The 15,652-nt window shown below is 38.2% G+C and overlaps 1 protein-coding gene and 1 non-coding gene across 3 annotated transcripts; one reads left to right on the forward strand and one right to left on the reverse strand.

Annotated features, from left to right (window-relative positions):
- The first annotated feature begins 82 nt into the window (after positions 1–82).
- Positions 83–14,552, forward strand: mrs2 (magnesium transporter MRS2). 2 transcript variants are annotated; one of them, XM_039806226.1, is made up of 12 exons: positions 83–1,295; positions 2,205–2,263; positions 2,557–2,593; positions 3,067–3,179; positions 6,971–7,132; positions 7,288–7,418; positions 7,893–8,009; positions 10,050–10,119; positions 10,483–10,565; positions 12,619–12,736; positions 13,134–13,247; positions 13,401–14,552. In XM_039806226.1, exons 1-12 carry the CDS (start codon positions 941–943, stop codon positions 13,458–13,460), a joined length of 1,419 nt encoding a protein of 472 aa, XP_039662160.1. In that variant the 5' UTR covers positions 83–940; the 3' UTR covers positions 13,461–14,552. The 2 variants fall into 2 exon arrangements, with proteins under 2 accessions (XP_039662160.1, XP_039662162.1); XM_039806228.1 differs by lacking the exon at positions 7,893–8,009.
- On the reverse strand, positions 9,136–9,208 carry trnar-ucg. The gene has a single exon. It is a non-coding gene; the product is annotated as a tRNA-Arg (tRNA).
- Positions 14,553–15,652: the final 1,100 nt, after the last annotated feature.

The raw sequence follows: 15,652 nt of genomic DNA on the forward strand, positions 1-15,652 counted from the left end.
ACAGGTCACTGTACTGTGGCAACGCCTGTGGCCAGGGAGGACCTCTGAGGTCATGTCCTGTAGCCTAGGTTTAGAAACCTAGGATTATTATTTTGGCTGATTCCAGTATTTTCAAGGCGGCATTTATTTAAATATAGGCCAACAAAATAGATAATGGATCTGTATGTATCCATCGGAATGTTATTCCTGGCATTCCTGGATAGGGCTTTGAGACACCATAGACCTTTAGACCTAGAGGCTAGCTAGCTAGCTAATCCTTTCATAATAATGTCTTATAATACTTCCTGGAAATAACTAGGCTATGTAAGTTGTATTATTATAGGGAAATAGAGACAAAGTTTGATTGTTGTATTGTATATGGCTTTGACTCATGACCGCCGTAATTTTTTTAAACCTGGCTACCGCTCCAATATTCCACTTGTGTTGGTCAACTTCTGTAGCTAGTCCAAGTGGTTGACTTTCTCAGAGACGATCTTTGGCAGCCGGTCCTTGTCACCGCGGTGCATTATGGTCCTGTACAAGAGGACTCTTGCCTGTCCTCTTGTTTGCTAGTTGCTTCCATCCTGCTAACTTACACAACAGTGTTTTTGGGACAACAACAGAGCCTACTGTGTTGGTTGAGGAAAGTCTGTAGTTAGCGGCAGGTAACTGACCTGTGTTACTTGTGTCTTCGTTTACTGTCACACATTTTAAATGGATAATTAACTTAGAACACGGGCTATTCCTGATACTAGCAGTTGAGATAACTAAGTTAGCATTACTAACATGCAGAGCTGCACAGCACTCTTGAAAACACTCACTGAAGAAAATTAGCTAAAACAACATGCAGTATGACTAGCAGTACTGGAGGCTACGTTAACCAATATTTTATCACCACTTTCATCTTTTTACGACACACTGCATTCCCTTCTTTCTTTGCTTATGTAGACTGTGTGTGGAGATGAAACTACACAGTGTGATGCTGATTGGCTATATGAACTGCACTAGGATGTATCTGCCATTCGGTGGGAACTTTTATCCAAAGCGCCTTTTTAGTTCTGTTAGTTCTTTTTCCTCAAGAATGGGTGGGACTCAAACCCGTATCCTTTGTGGTGCTCGTACAGTACTCTATCCACTGAAGTACACTGTGCCACTTGGAAACAGAGAACTGGGATTGTACCGCAGGTGTTACAGTGGTGTTGGTTCAAGTGCACTCTGCAGTCAAACACTGCCGGTGTCCAGATGTCAACCCAGAAGATCTCAGTCTGCTGCGGTGAGAAAGGAGAACCTGCTACAAGGAGGTGCAACATGGCCTGGTAAGATCTAAACAACAGGTGATTTGATCTGTTTCCACAGCAGAATTCATATTTGTGACATATATGCTGCTATTACATTGTAATACTATACTTGTAATATAGCCTTTCTGATACATTGATTTACAGGCCAACTATTTGTTTGATACATTGGTATTAGCATATGTGTCTGTGGTTGAGTAACAATAATTAGCTGTAGAGAGATGCCAATATGTATGTGGTAATCTAGAAACTGTTTATTTATTTATTTGTTTATTTATTGAGGATCCCATTAGCTGAAAGTCTATGCAATCAGCTAGTCTCCCTGGGGTCCATTCTAAAAAAAAATTACATTACATTACAACAACAATATACACATTTCAATCATAACAAAATCGCATATACACATTTCATAGCTATACATACATACACAAACACATACATAAATACAATCTTTTCATTCATTTATTCATTACATAGATGTCCAACAGACAACACGGACAAGTTTATTCTTCCACTGTACAGTGTCCCCTTTTAGGTCAAGGCAGCTTTATTTGTATAGCACATTTCAGCAACAAGGCAATTCAAAGTGCTTTACATAAAAACATTAAATAGCAGTCTAAACAGTTAAGAATTTTAAAAATCAGCTAAAATAGAAATATGACAGATGCAAGAATAAAAGTTACAGTGCAGTGTAAGAAATTAACAATTAAGAAAGGCAGCATCAAACAGGAAAGTAGTAAAGTAAGTACACATCTTGTCACAACACTTTTATTACTAAACATCTTTTTTAACGTTATGTATTAATGTAAAAAAAAAGAAAGAAATATCAGTGACATATTTCTATCTGCTTCTTTGTAAACTCTATTTTTTATTATTTTTAAGAAAAATGTTTCTTTACATGTGGTTCAACTTGTTTTTTTCTTTGAACAGTGTCATTTATCCGCCACAGAGTGACAGACGTTTCCAGTGTGCCTCCGGCTTTTGTAGTGGTAAGAGAAGCAGGGCAGTCAGCCCAAAACATTTCCGATGTTACTGAACAGTAGTTACTAATATTAGGTCAAATACACTTAAAGACAAGATTCTTTTGGAGAAACTGATGCAGCCTTTTGGATTTCACAGCTTTTGTCCACTGGATTTAACCCGGATTTCCCACATTTATCGAACATTTACCAATCTGCTGTCATACCTTTTTAGTTATTGAAATACATTAAAATTGGTGTTAGTTTGAATAACTGTGATTGCTAAAGGTAGTTGATCAGCCACTTGTTTATTTATTTCACAGATGAGTTTTGACCAAGAGGGAAATGTGACATCATTTGGTAAGTGTTGGAAAATAAATCTTATCCATGTTTGATTTACCTGCCTGTCGTTATTTATTTGAGGAACAAAATCATGGTTGAGACTTACACAGTTGGACATAGATTAGATAGATAGATAGATAGATAGATAGATAGATAGATAGATAGATAGATCAGTTGTCATTTTCATAGCACAAACATTTAAGACATAGAGAATTATACAAAAAGTATACAAAGAGACAAATACATGATTGGCATACAGTACCCTGTTGCTCACCATTGCTGTGTTACTGTAGCTTGACCTGTGGTGTGATCATCCCATATAGTGGGTTGTGTTTGCCCCTTCGCTCTGTTACATTTGTTGCAACAAGAGAATGCAGAAAGCAGTAGATATGTTATGAAGTCAAAACTATATATGAAAACAGAGAAGTATTCACTCGTGTCTATATTCTAACCCTCTCCTTCTGCCCCTCTTATTCCTTTTTCTCTTACAGAGAAGAAGAAAACAGAGCTTTGCCAGGAGCTAAGTCTTCAGGCCAGAGACCTTCGCTTCCAGCACAGTACCAGCCTCATAGCTCGAAACAACTGCATTATCATACGGATGGAGGTATGCTTTCTTATTTTCTTTTTTTGTCACCATAATTCTAAGCCAAACCATTGATATTAATAATAGTTTGTCTTTCATGGCCACCATTATGCTAATACTTCCACAGAAAGCTTAAATCGACTTCTCCTGCTGATGCAGATGCCATTACAACTCCATTTAAAACCGGAGGCATTCAGCCTGTTTGTAAATTAGACATGATGCGCCAAGAGGATGACACAGTGCAGTGAAATAATGAAAACCGGAAAAAACGTGATATGTAGTAAACTAAAACTCAATGCATGAAGCTGATTTGGACCAGTAGTAAAAAAAAAATTGGACTTGATTGCTGGTGGATCCCTTCTACAGTATACGAGGACTTTCCTTAGCCCGCACCACAGTTGTCTGTCCTCTAGAGGGCGTGCGGGAGAAGGTGTTGTAAAAGAAGCAAGAGTCATCACTGCTCATCATTTTACAGGTTGCAATATGTGCTCCTAGTTGTGGCATATCATGTTTGGTCTCCACTATTGTCACGGTGAGGTAGCCACACTCTTGGTCACACCTGACGATGACAGAGTGAGACAAAACAGTAAGTTTCTGAGAAAGGATAATACAGTAACTGTAAATTATAAAGGGCATTGTGTTGGTCATTAAAATAATTTCTTTCTGTAAGGGACTTATCTAAATAGTAGGAAAATGTATTAATAATTTCAGCCATTTGTAATGCTAAAAGCCGCAAGAGGGCGTTGTGGTGTCGTAACAGAAATCCAGAAAGCACCATACTTTGTCTTCCAATTTCATGCTCAAGTTATACCTTGAATGGCTGCCTTTAGTCATACAATTAGCCCCGACATAGCTTAAATGTTACTTTAACACCCTGTACAGTACAGGCCAAAAGTTTGGACACACCTACACATTCAATGCGTTTCCTTTTTATTTTCATGACTATTTACATTGTAGATTCTCACTGAAGGCATCAAAACTATGAATGAACACATGTGGAATTATGTACTTAACAAAAAAGTGTGAAATAACTGAAAACATGTCTTATATTATAGATTCCTCAAAGTAGCCACCCTTTGCTTTTTTATTAATAAGGGACAAAATTCCACTAATCAACCCTGACAAAGCACACCTGTGAAGTGAAAACCATTTCAGGTGACTACCTCATGACGCTCATTGAGAGAACACCAAGGGTTTGCAGAGTTATCAAAAAAAGCAAAGGGTGGCTACTTTGAGGAATCTAAAATATAAGACATGTTTTTAGTTATTTCACACTTTTTTGTTAAGTACATAATTCCATATGTGTTCATTCATAGTTTTGATGCCTTCAGTGATAATCTACAAAGTAAATAGTCATGAAAATAAAGAAACACATTGAGTGAGAAGGTGTTTCCAAACTTTTGGCCTGTACTGTATATTAGAACCAATTCTCACCTGTCCTTCTTCGCTCCTGTCCCAAATGCCCTTCACTCCACATGCTCCCTGTGCTGCTGTCATCTGCCCGGATAAACAGGGCAGTCTTCACAGGTTGGGCCTGCGTATGGTGGCTCACATTTACATTTCCCCGCACTACACAGGCTCTGGTTTGCCATACAGGCAGCAGTTTACACGGAGCAGCTGCAGCTCCTTACCGGCCAAGTCGTCATCACAAATGCAGCGTCCACATTTGCACTTCCCTTGGCCTCCACATATTCTGTTATATAAAAAAAAAAAGAAAAAAAAAAATTTAAAAAAAAAAAAAAAAAAAAAAAAAAAAATTAAAAAAAAAAAAAAAAAAAAAATTTTTAAAAAAAAAAAAAAATAAGGGAGTGTGGCTTCAATAATATAAATTTGTTTCTGTAAAAAAAAAAAAAAAAAAGGAAAGAAAAAAAAAAAAGGGGTAAAAAAAAAAAAATTGTGGGGGGGGGGGGGGGGGGGGTTGGGAGGGGGGGGGGGGGAAGAGAAGGGGGTGTTGTGTTTTGTGGGTTGGGGGGTGGCCCACCAAAAAAAAAAAAAAAAAAAAAAAATGAAATAAAAAAAAAAACAACCGGAGCCGGCGGACCAAAAACCCAGAACTTTTCATTTGGTGAAAAAAATGGATAAATGTTACACTGTTATCCAGCGTAAGGCTCCTAGCACTCACACTGGCCACACACCAGGCTGTTTTCCTCATGGGTGCTCTTGCAGTCACATTTACCTGGGGAAACACATGTTATTTTAGTTTTTGCACAAGCTATTTGACACATTATAGAAGACAAATGTGTGCTTCTCTTAGCAGCATACTGACTATTAAAGTCTTTCAGTCAAAGGACTCATTTTATCTCATTGTCCAATATGGTGATTTTATGATACTCTGCTTTTCGACCATATATTGACTGTAGCGTGGTTTTGAAGTTATACTCACACTCCAGAGTTATGTGTAACTGCACACTTAGTAAAAAAGCCTCTGGGTGTGATGTGGACAGACCAGGGCCCAGTCCTGTTCTGCTTCTGGTTTGAGTCGTCACCCTCACTGGGCAGCCTCAACATTCACCTAGAGAAAAGAGACTTTATTATTAGAATCATTTCCTAACGTCTACATTTTGCTGACCTGTACAACCAGAGAGTTCCCAGCCCAGCTGGGACACAACCGAACCAGCAGCAGGCAGCTTCACAGACATCCTGCAGTTAAAATAAAGCAGCAGTAATTTACGTCATCAATAAATAAATATATAAAATATAATAACGGATTATGTGATTAATACTGTTACTAAGTTAACTTTCTAAAGTGTATCTTTTTTGTGTTTTTTTTTTCTTTCTTATTTATCTTGTGTATGTATTCGTAATAGTCACTTATCTTTGGGGCGCCCTGGTAGCTCACCAGGTTGAGCGTGCGGCGCATGTACTAAGGCTCAGTCCTTACTGCAGCAACCCAGGTTCAAGTCTGACCCGTGGCCCTTTGCTGTACGTCATTCCCCCTCTCTCTCCCCTTTCCTTGTCTTCAGCTGTACTATCGAACCAAAAATACGGTTAAAATAAATATTAATTACATGGGCAAAATAAGACAAATCCTTTTACCTAATTAGATTTTTACATGGTGAAGATGCAGGCGTGGAGTCAGACCTGTTTGTTTATCATTAAATGTTTAAAGCAATTTTGCATGTTTTTGTTAATTTAGGAGTTTAGTACTCTATACTATATACCCACATATCTCTTTCCTCACAAAGATAGAAGCCATAGAAATTATATTGGTCGGGGAAAAAACCCAACTACCACGACTGTTAGAAAGACAAACAAACAAACCTTAAGTACTGAAAACTTTCTGTGCTGTAGCTGCTTCATGGGGCTGTTTACCTCTGCACACACACACACACACACACACACACACACACACACAACTGACAAGCTTCAGACATATATTGACTGGGTGTGTATGCTGCCTGAGTCCCATGATGCAGAATCCGGTCACTCATCTTGATTGGTTCGGCTGTTTTGAGTATCTAACTGTAGTAATGAGAAAACAAACACAGAAGTGTACGTCAGGCGGATCAAAGTTTTTCAGGTCTCTCACCGCAAATATTTACAGATCAGTAGTCCACTATTGGGACTGCAGTCATCCCAATGTAGTTCTGCATACGTGGCTGTATATATGAACACATTCGCATTACCCCGAAATGTCATGCAGATTTAAACAACTTATGAAAAGCCATGCATCAGTTGCTACAAAACATTTCAATCTTGAAGTCTTGAAATGAAAAAAAATGTTTTTGCATCCGATATCCAGGATCAGAGTACATGTTTCAGTGTTTTCTAAAGAGGCTAACCTCTCCTCTCATCCCTCTGTTTCTCCGCAGACTTTGAAAGCCATCGTGACTCCGCAGTCCCTGTTGGTGTTGGATTTTCGCGGGTTTGGATTGGAACGTTGGTTGGTACTAGAACTGGCGCCTCAGATAGCATCACAGTCACACGCTCTGCCCTTCGAGTTCAGAGCACTGGAGGCCATCCTGCAGCACAAGGTAAGACTGATCAGATAAACAGTGTATTTAAGCATGTTCTAACCTAGATAGAACCTGCATGTAAATTGAGGACATACATGAGGCTCTGTTCTGAGATAAGGTGAAGTGAGCTTGCCCATACTGTATTATGCATCTTCATGTATTTATGTCAATAGGTCAACACTCTACAAGCTCGGCTGAATGATGTTGAACCAGTAATGTTGGACACATTGGAATCCCTGGTGGATCCTAAAATCCTTTCCGTTGATAGAAGTAAACTACATATACTGCTGCAGAACAGCAAGAGGTAAAGCACACAACCACATACATTGTCGTAGTTTGTAAATGCTCTTATAAATGAGGGTGATAGCATCAACATAGCAATGCATATCTAAATTATGGATATGAGAAAATGGGTCAGCATCTCTGGGGCTGAACTGGTTTTCATCATGGTTTTTCATGCATCTGGGCTTACACTATTATTGTTTGCTTCATGTATGTTATCTTCTTGGTCATCATTTTTTTTTTGGCACAGCTGTCACTACTTTTATCTTCTCTCAAAAATTCCCTACAGTTTAATATTGAAATCACAGTCATTGGCCCTATGTACGGTACTTCTCCAACCCTGTTGAGCTGTTCTTTAACACTATTTTCATCCTTGGCTCTAAGAGCTATGGAGTCGGTTCGCCAGTGTTAGACCTAAACATTTACAGTAAACATTCACATACTTTGTTTTGCCTGTCTCGCTCAGTATCCCTCCTGCCTCTTGTACCTCTAACAGCTTATCAGAGTTGGAGACGGACATTAAAGTTTTTAAAGATACCTTGCTGAAGATTTTGGATGAGGACGAGATCATTGAAGAACTCTGTCTGACCAAGTGGACAGACCCAAGAGTTTTGTAAGTTACCCATGCACTCACATGAATGCTAAAAGCAGTTCTCTTCAAAGATCCTTTAGAGTCCCAGTAATTGGCTCTTTATTAATGTCACAACATATTACAAGTCTTAACTCCCTTAAAGGCCAGAGGGAGGGTATGAAAATCTCAGTCTCCATCTGGACAAAGATGATTGGGGGGGATATACTCATCTTCGATATGCATGAAGTATGCTGTTATGCAGTTTAAAATTTTCCACCGAATGTACTGGACTAAAGTTACTAGCCCAATTCACACCCAATATAGATCCTATGTGTGACCACTGCAGGCAGACCCAAGCCACCTTAATACACGTTTTGAGATTGTCCTAAGTTATCTAATTTTTGGCAATACATATTTGAAATGCTTTCCCAAACTACTGATACATTCTTAGAACCATTAGCCTCCCTTGCTTTATTTGGTGTGTTAACACAAAATCTTACATTAAATGATAATAAATTAAATCTTCTGTGTTTAGCCACACCAGTGTCCAAATGACAAATTTTGATTAGATAGAAAGATTGTAACCCTCCCAACATTTGCACAATGGATAAGGGATATGTAATATTCAATTTATTGGAGAAGATTAGGTATACTATTACTGATTTAGCTGACAAGTTTACATTGATATGATATTTTCCTGAGCGGTATTGATGCTTTAGGCTCTGATAATCTTATGGTTGAGTAGAGTCTATTATCTATGTATGTATGTATGTAACTAGGAGCGGAATTGCAGCATTGGAATGATCCTTCATATGTCTCAACGTGACCCCTAATAATTTATCATTTTCTCTGTCTTTAACTGTGATTATTTTACACTATTTGTATGTTTGTATGTATGTTTGTTTATTTATTTACTTATTTTCCTTGCATAGTTTAAGTTGTATACCCTCTGAATCTGAATGTTATTGTTGGGGTGGGGGGGGTATTTATCAATCCAAACATGTTTATGCAGTGTATAAAGAAAAATTCAGATTCAACTTTGTTCAAGCAACTATGAAACGTAATTATAAAGATGATAAAAGAATGTTAAGTATGTCTCCAGGACCCCAAACACAACATTGTGGTTAAAGTAAGGAGAAACTAAAGAGACAACGGGAAACAAAAGAATCGACCACGAAGGGACTCGAACCCTCAATCTTCTGATTCGAAGTCAGACGCCTTATCCATTAGGCCACGCGGTCTGGTGCCAAAAGTATGGACACGTGTTAATTACATAGCCGTGATACACACACACAATGGGCCTCATGCCGGAAACGCGTGGACAGATCGCTTTGTGGCAAATACGAGTGATATAACACTACGGGTTTGGATTACGGATTTATAATTTTCTTTTTGGTACGAACGAATTTCACGACCTTCATGAGTCTTTCTTGACAGGAGGAAAGATAGTTTGACTTAAAAATGAATTTATATAATGCCTAAATCTGAATGAATTTGTATGGTTTACCAAAATCAACTAAAATAAAAACATAAACAACTATTTTAAAACTTTAATAATTTATATAATTTATTTTTTTTAATAATCATTGTATCATCGTCACCATGGATTTTAATTGAGAAGTTCGACAACTCTTTTACTTACCCACCTACTGAATATTCTGTCTGTCGTCCGTCTTCATGACTGTAAATCGCCTTTACACCGCTTGCCATGTAGCTACGTTTTTTAGGACCGCTTTGCTTTAGCAAGACGTTTTTTATTATCTAAATTCACGTCAAACTATCCCAGTTTTATTTCTGTAATGTGTAACGTTACGTCGTTTACCGCTGGATTAATATTTCCTAATAGGGTATTCAGGTTAAAACGAGCTATTTACACAAGTTTGTGCTTTGACTTGTGAGAGAGAAAACTCGCCATTTATCGTTTTTATTATAACTATGTAGAGCACTTCCCAAATATAAATGATCATATTGATTGTGAATGTTTTGCTAACTGCTAGGCCTTTTTTGAATCAGTATTCGTATTTATTTGTATGTATGCATGTTTATTGGTATGAACATTCGTCTGTCCGTCTGTCTTTCTAGTGAGGAGAGCAGTTTAGGTATTGACCACGCTGAGGAGATGGAACTTTTATTGGAGAATTACTTGATGCAGGTAATGCTACTTAAACAGTTAGACAAACATTTTTCACTTTTCCTAAATAATATGAAATAATTAAAAGTATTAAAAGAAAGTCCTGATAACGAATGCTCAACAATTAATTAATGTAACTTAATATTATGTAAAATATTATATATTATAACTAAATTGGTATTTTGAATAAACAAAACTAAACTAAAGTGCTAACATTTATTCTTACCTGCACCTTTATTGCGGTGTTAAACCTGTCCACTCGCCCCTCTTGTTTTGCTTATTTAATATCAAAAGCACTGGCACACAGTGTTTATTGTCATCTAAATGTAATGCACAGTGGTTGTGTTGGGTGTTAATACATTGACTGTGAACTGCTCCATACAGGCCGAGGAGCTGGGGAACAAGACCAGAGAGCTGAAAGGGCTGATAGACGACTCCGAGAGTGTTATCTTTATCAATCTGGACAGGTACCCACACATACACACATACCCATTCAGGGTATACACTATGTGTATATACAGTGCCTTGCGAAAGTATTCGGCCCCCTTGAACGTTTCGACCTTTTGCCACATTTCAGGCCTCAAACATAAAGATATAAAACTGTAATTTTTTGTGAAGAATCAACAACAAGTGGGTCCCAATTATGAAGTGGAACGAAATTCATTGGCTATTTCAAACTTTTTTAACAAATAAAAAACTGAAAAAGTGGGCGTGCAAAATTATTCAGCCCCTTTACTTTCAGTGCAGCAAACTCTCTCCAGAAGTTCAGTGAGGATCTCTGAATGATCCAATGTTGACCTAAATGACTAATGATGATAAATAGAATCCAGCTGTGTGTAATCAAGTCTCCGTATAAATGCACCTGCTCTGTGATAGTCTCAGAGGTCCGTGTAAAGCGCAGAGAGCATCATGAAGAACAAGGAACACACCAGGCAGGTCCGAGATACTGTTGTGGAGAAGTTTAAAGCCGGATTTGGATACAAAAAGATTTCCCAAGCTTTAAACATCCCAAGGAGCACTGTGCAAGCGATAATATTGAAATGGAAGGAGTATCAGACCACTACAAATCTGACGCGACCCGGCCGTCCCTCTAAACTTTCAGCTCATACAATGAGAAGACTGATCAGAGATGCAGCCAAGAGGCCCATGATCACTCTGGATGAACTGCAGAGATCTACAGCTGAGGTGGGAGACTCTGTCCATAGGACAACAATCAATCGTATACTGCACAAATCTGGCCTTCATGGAAGAGTGGCAAGAAGAAAGCCATTTCCTAAAGATATCCATAAAAAGTGTCGTTTAAAGTTTGCCAAAAGCCACCTGGGAGACACACCAAACATGTGGAAGAAGGTGCTGTGGTCAGATTGGTCAGATTGTTGCCAAAATCGAACTTTTTGGCAACAATGCAAAACGTTATGTTTGGCGTAAAAGCAACACAGCTCATCACCCTGAACACACCATCCCCACTGTCAAACATGGTGGTGGCAGCATCATGGTTTGGGCCTGCTTTTCTTCAGCAGGGACAGGGAAGATGGTTAAAATTGATGGGAAGATGGATGGAGCCAAATACAGGACCATTCTGGAAGAAAACCTGATGGAGTCTGCAAAAGACCTGAGACTGGGACGGAGATTTGTCTTCCAACAAGACAATGATCCAAAACATAAAGCAAAATCTACAATGGAATGGTTCACAAATAAACATATCCAGGTGTTAGAATGGCCAAGTCAAAGTCCAGACCTGAATCCAATCGAGAATCTGTGGAAAGAACTGAAAACTGCTGTTCACAAACGCTCTCTATCCAACCTCACTGAGCTCGAGCTGTTTTGCAAGGAGGAATGGGCAAAAATGTCAGTCTCTCGATGTGCAAAACTGATAGAGACTTACAGCTGTAATCGCAGCAAAAGGTGGCGCTACAAAGTATTAACTTAAGGGGGCTGAATAATTTTGCACGCCCAATATTTCAGTTTTTTATTTGTTTAAAAGGTTTGAAATATCCAATAAATTTCGTTCCACTTCATGATTGTGTCCCACTTGTTGTTGATTCTTCACAAAAAATTACAGTTTTATATCTTTATGTTTGAGGCCTGAAATGTGGCAAAAGGTCGAAAAGTTCAAGGGGGCCGAATACTTTCGCAAGGCACTGTATAAAGCCTGAGGCATAATTCCCACTGGGGACAGGGGTCCCCCGCTCTTTTCAAAATCCCGTTTGTGTTTAGCATTATGACTAACTTCATTTTTTCCCCCCAAATTTTGTATTGGACCATGGTTGAACATTCAGTTGTATTTAATAAACCCAATTCAATTTTATGTAGAATATTATTTTGGACTGTTCAAAATGAATATTCATAGAATTTGTGATGTTTTCTTAATGTTTACAGGATTTATTTTGAACGTGCTTTAATACAGTTGGAACTTACATTGTGTGTAGTTGTTATAAAAATCTCTTTCTGCTTCTAAAAGGACATATACGTAGACAAGTCCCCTTGAAACATGAAACATGTGCTGTCTGTTTTGTCCAGCCATCGTAACGTGATGATGCGCCTGAATCTGCAACTGGCGATGGGTTCCTTCTCCCTTTCCTTATTTGGTCTGATAGGGGTGGCCTTTGGAATGAATTTGACATCGTCCTTTGAAGAGGTGAGAAACCTTCTTGCGAAAGAATGATATCACATATGGAGTTTAACAGTGGTGCTCTCAAATATGAGCATTTTCTTGCTTGTCTTAACTTTATATTCTTGTAAGTCTAATTGGTTTAATTAATTTTTTTTTGATAAATCAATAAAGAAAGTGAATTTAAAAAGTTGTTTGTTTTATTTTAAATAAATTACAGTCATTACAGTACATTTTGTTTGTGGACATGTCCACGTAGACCTGATTTTGTGTGTGTGTGTTTGTCATTTTTTTAGTCTTCCAGTGTTTCTGCAATGTCATTTGAGTGTATTCATTCATTTTGGTCCATGTGTCTATATGTGGATACTGCACCTTTTGTATGTTTATACCCACACATACTTAAACTGCTTGTGTTTATTACCAGGATCCTCGTATTTTCTGGCTGGTAACAGGCTTCATGTTCTTGGGCAGCGGGCTGATATGGAGAAGACTGCTGTCATTTCTGGGACGACATCTAGAGCCTTCAGTACCCCCTCTAGTAATACACACACACACACACACACACACACACAACACACACACACACACACACACACACACACACACACACACACACAGACACTATAATGCCAGATAAAAGAGTGTTTTAAAGATTAAGTCTTATGTGTCATTCCTCCTGTTTGTGATACAGATCCCTCAAGTTTGGAAGAGAAATATGAAAGCATCAGACATCAAGGCGGGAGTCAGATGATGTTCTACCACCGCTCTGTAAAATGCCACAGACCTCCTACAGACTGTGCTGCTTCAGAGGCGATTGCTTTACCAACTTGGACCTCCTGAATTCTCTACAAGGGCTGGACATATTCATTTAGTAACACACCTCATTGTTTTACACAGACCCATGCATACAGCAGAGGTTAAGACTGCATCCAACTGCCTGTAGACGTCAGTGTGTTATGTGTGCTTCTGTGTCCCCATCATTAAATTTCTCGTACTATGTCGGGGTTATTTCAGATACTTGATTAGATGTCACCTAATCATATCTGCATGTACAGTATGTGGATAAAACACGTGGGGGTATTGCTCTGTCAGTGGTTTTAGAGCAGTGCGTGGTTGTTTGGGCGAGTGGCAGCAATTGGAACTGAAATGGATAAAAACCTAACTAATATGATAACCTCCTTAAATAGGTGAAAATGTGTGTTGAAATGATTTGAATCTTATTTTTGAAATGAATGTGAACAAAATGTCTATTTAAAGGTTCACAGTGTTATTTACTCTATGCTCATTATGTAAGTAACAATGTGCCTTTATTAAGTTGAGTGGTTACAGCGTGCAACAGTGTAACATCAGTTGGACAATAAAGACTTCCAGAAACATTTATGACATCATCATACAGATTCTAATCTGATATCTGATGTGATTGGCAACATAGTCTGGCTTACCGGATGTACATTGCTGGGATAAAGCCTGATATCACACGCTGGATGTCCCTCTCCTTCCACAATTTCTGCTATCTATTTTGCAAGGGCACTGTCGCTGCATCTACGGTTTAGTGGCACAAGTCAGAGTGTTTTTTATCCCTATCCCCGAATACTGTAGATCAGCGGTGTAGCCAGACCATACTCCAGCACTGACACAGCCCATTGCCAGACTATTGTAAACATAATTGGTTAAAAGCAGTCACACATGGGACACATTTTCAGGCATTTCATCAAATATTCTTCAGTCTTTAAAAAAAACTATTTGCCATTATATTTTTGTATTGTGTCTCACTTTGTAACTGTAAGTAAGTCTCAAAATGGTTGCCCAGAAATTAAAGGGTCATGAGAAACTTTCAAGAGTATGACTTAAAGTTGTTATTGACTTTGTCCCCTTTCTGTTTGCATCAAAGCTCAATGAAAAGATGTAAAAACCTATCAAAGAGAAGCTTTGTCATTCTGGGGTATTTAAACCCAAAGCAAACCATTGCAAGTATTATCAACATAGAAATAACATTAATAATACATTTTCTATTTTCTTTATTATAAATCATGTTACTGCCACATTATACACATGACACCTCATGCCTTACAGCAGTGGTTTCTATCCTGGGTTTCAGGATACCCTCAAAAGGCCAAATTAATCGGAGGGGTCTTAATTTATTAGATAATTTTATGATTATACCTCTTTTAGTTGAACTGGTCAAAGCTGATAGACTTATGCAACAGGTGACAACGAATCACTAGTAGATTTGGCTTCATTTTCAGGGGTCACAAGCCCAAAATGTTAGAAAGCACTGCCTTATAGTACTGTGTACTTTTTTTTTACAAACCCGGCCATATCCTTTACCTTTTGACTGTTGTATCCCTGTATTATATTTTATGCCTATAATAAAAAATATTCAGCATACCTGGAATTTGTCACGTTCTTTATACACATTGATTCACATCTAATTTGGCTTTTCTGGCACTGAACAACAACAACAAAAGACTTCAATGTCAAAATGTAGTTACTACAAATTGAAAAGTACAAATGTAAAATTTCTAGCATAAGTATTCACATGTTTCAAGGCATCTTGGCCAACAGTTAGTTTTTTTTTTGACATTGAAGTCTGTGTAAAAAAAAAAAATGAATCCCAGTTGCATCCACTGAAAACGTAAAAAAGAAAAGTAAAACCAAATCATTATAGTAGTTGGACAAAATGATTAGAGCCAAAACAGTGATGGTTTCCAAATTTCAGATCATCATTGTTTAGAAAATGTTAAATGTTAGAAAGGTTTAGTATGTTTATTTTAGGATGTGGACTTCTGGGATTAAAGCAATGATGTTAATAGATGACGGCAAAGAAAGCAAAGCAAAGTGACTGTGTGTGTGTGTGTGTGTGTGTGTGTGTGTGTGTGTGTGTGTGTGTGTGTGCGTGTGACGCGCGCGTGCGTGCGGGTATGCGCGGGCGTCCATGTGTGT

This window comes from Perca fluviatilis, chromosome 7, assembly GCF_010015445.1.
Source record: "Perca fluviatilis chromosome 7, GENO_Pfluv_1.0, whole genome shotgun sequence".
NCBI classification, from domain to species: domain Eukaryota; kingdom Metazoa; phylum Chordata; class Actinopteri; order Perciformes; family Percidae; genus Perca; species Perca fluviatilis.

What these genes read in the sequence shown, in the direction of transcription:
- mrs2 (XM_039806226.1), top strand. Translation starts at nt 941, where the DNA reads ATGAAACTACACAGTGTGATGCTGATTGGCTATATGAACTGCACTAGG. An exon ending in GCATTATCATACGGATGGAG is followed by an intron (nt 3,180 to 6,970) that starts GTATGCTTTCTT and finishes GTTTCTCCGCAG; the next exon opens with ACTTTGAAAGCCATCGTGAC. An exon ending in AGGCCATCCTGCAGCACAAG is followed by an intron (nt 7,133 to 7,287) that starts GTAAGACTGATC and finishes TTATGTCAATAG; the next exon opens with GTCAACACTCTACAAGCTCG.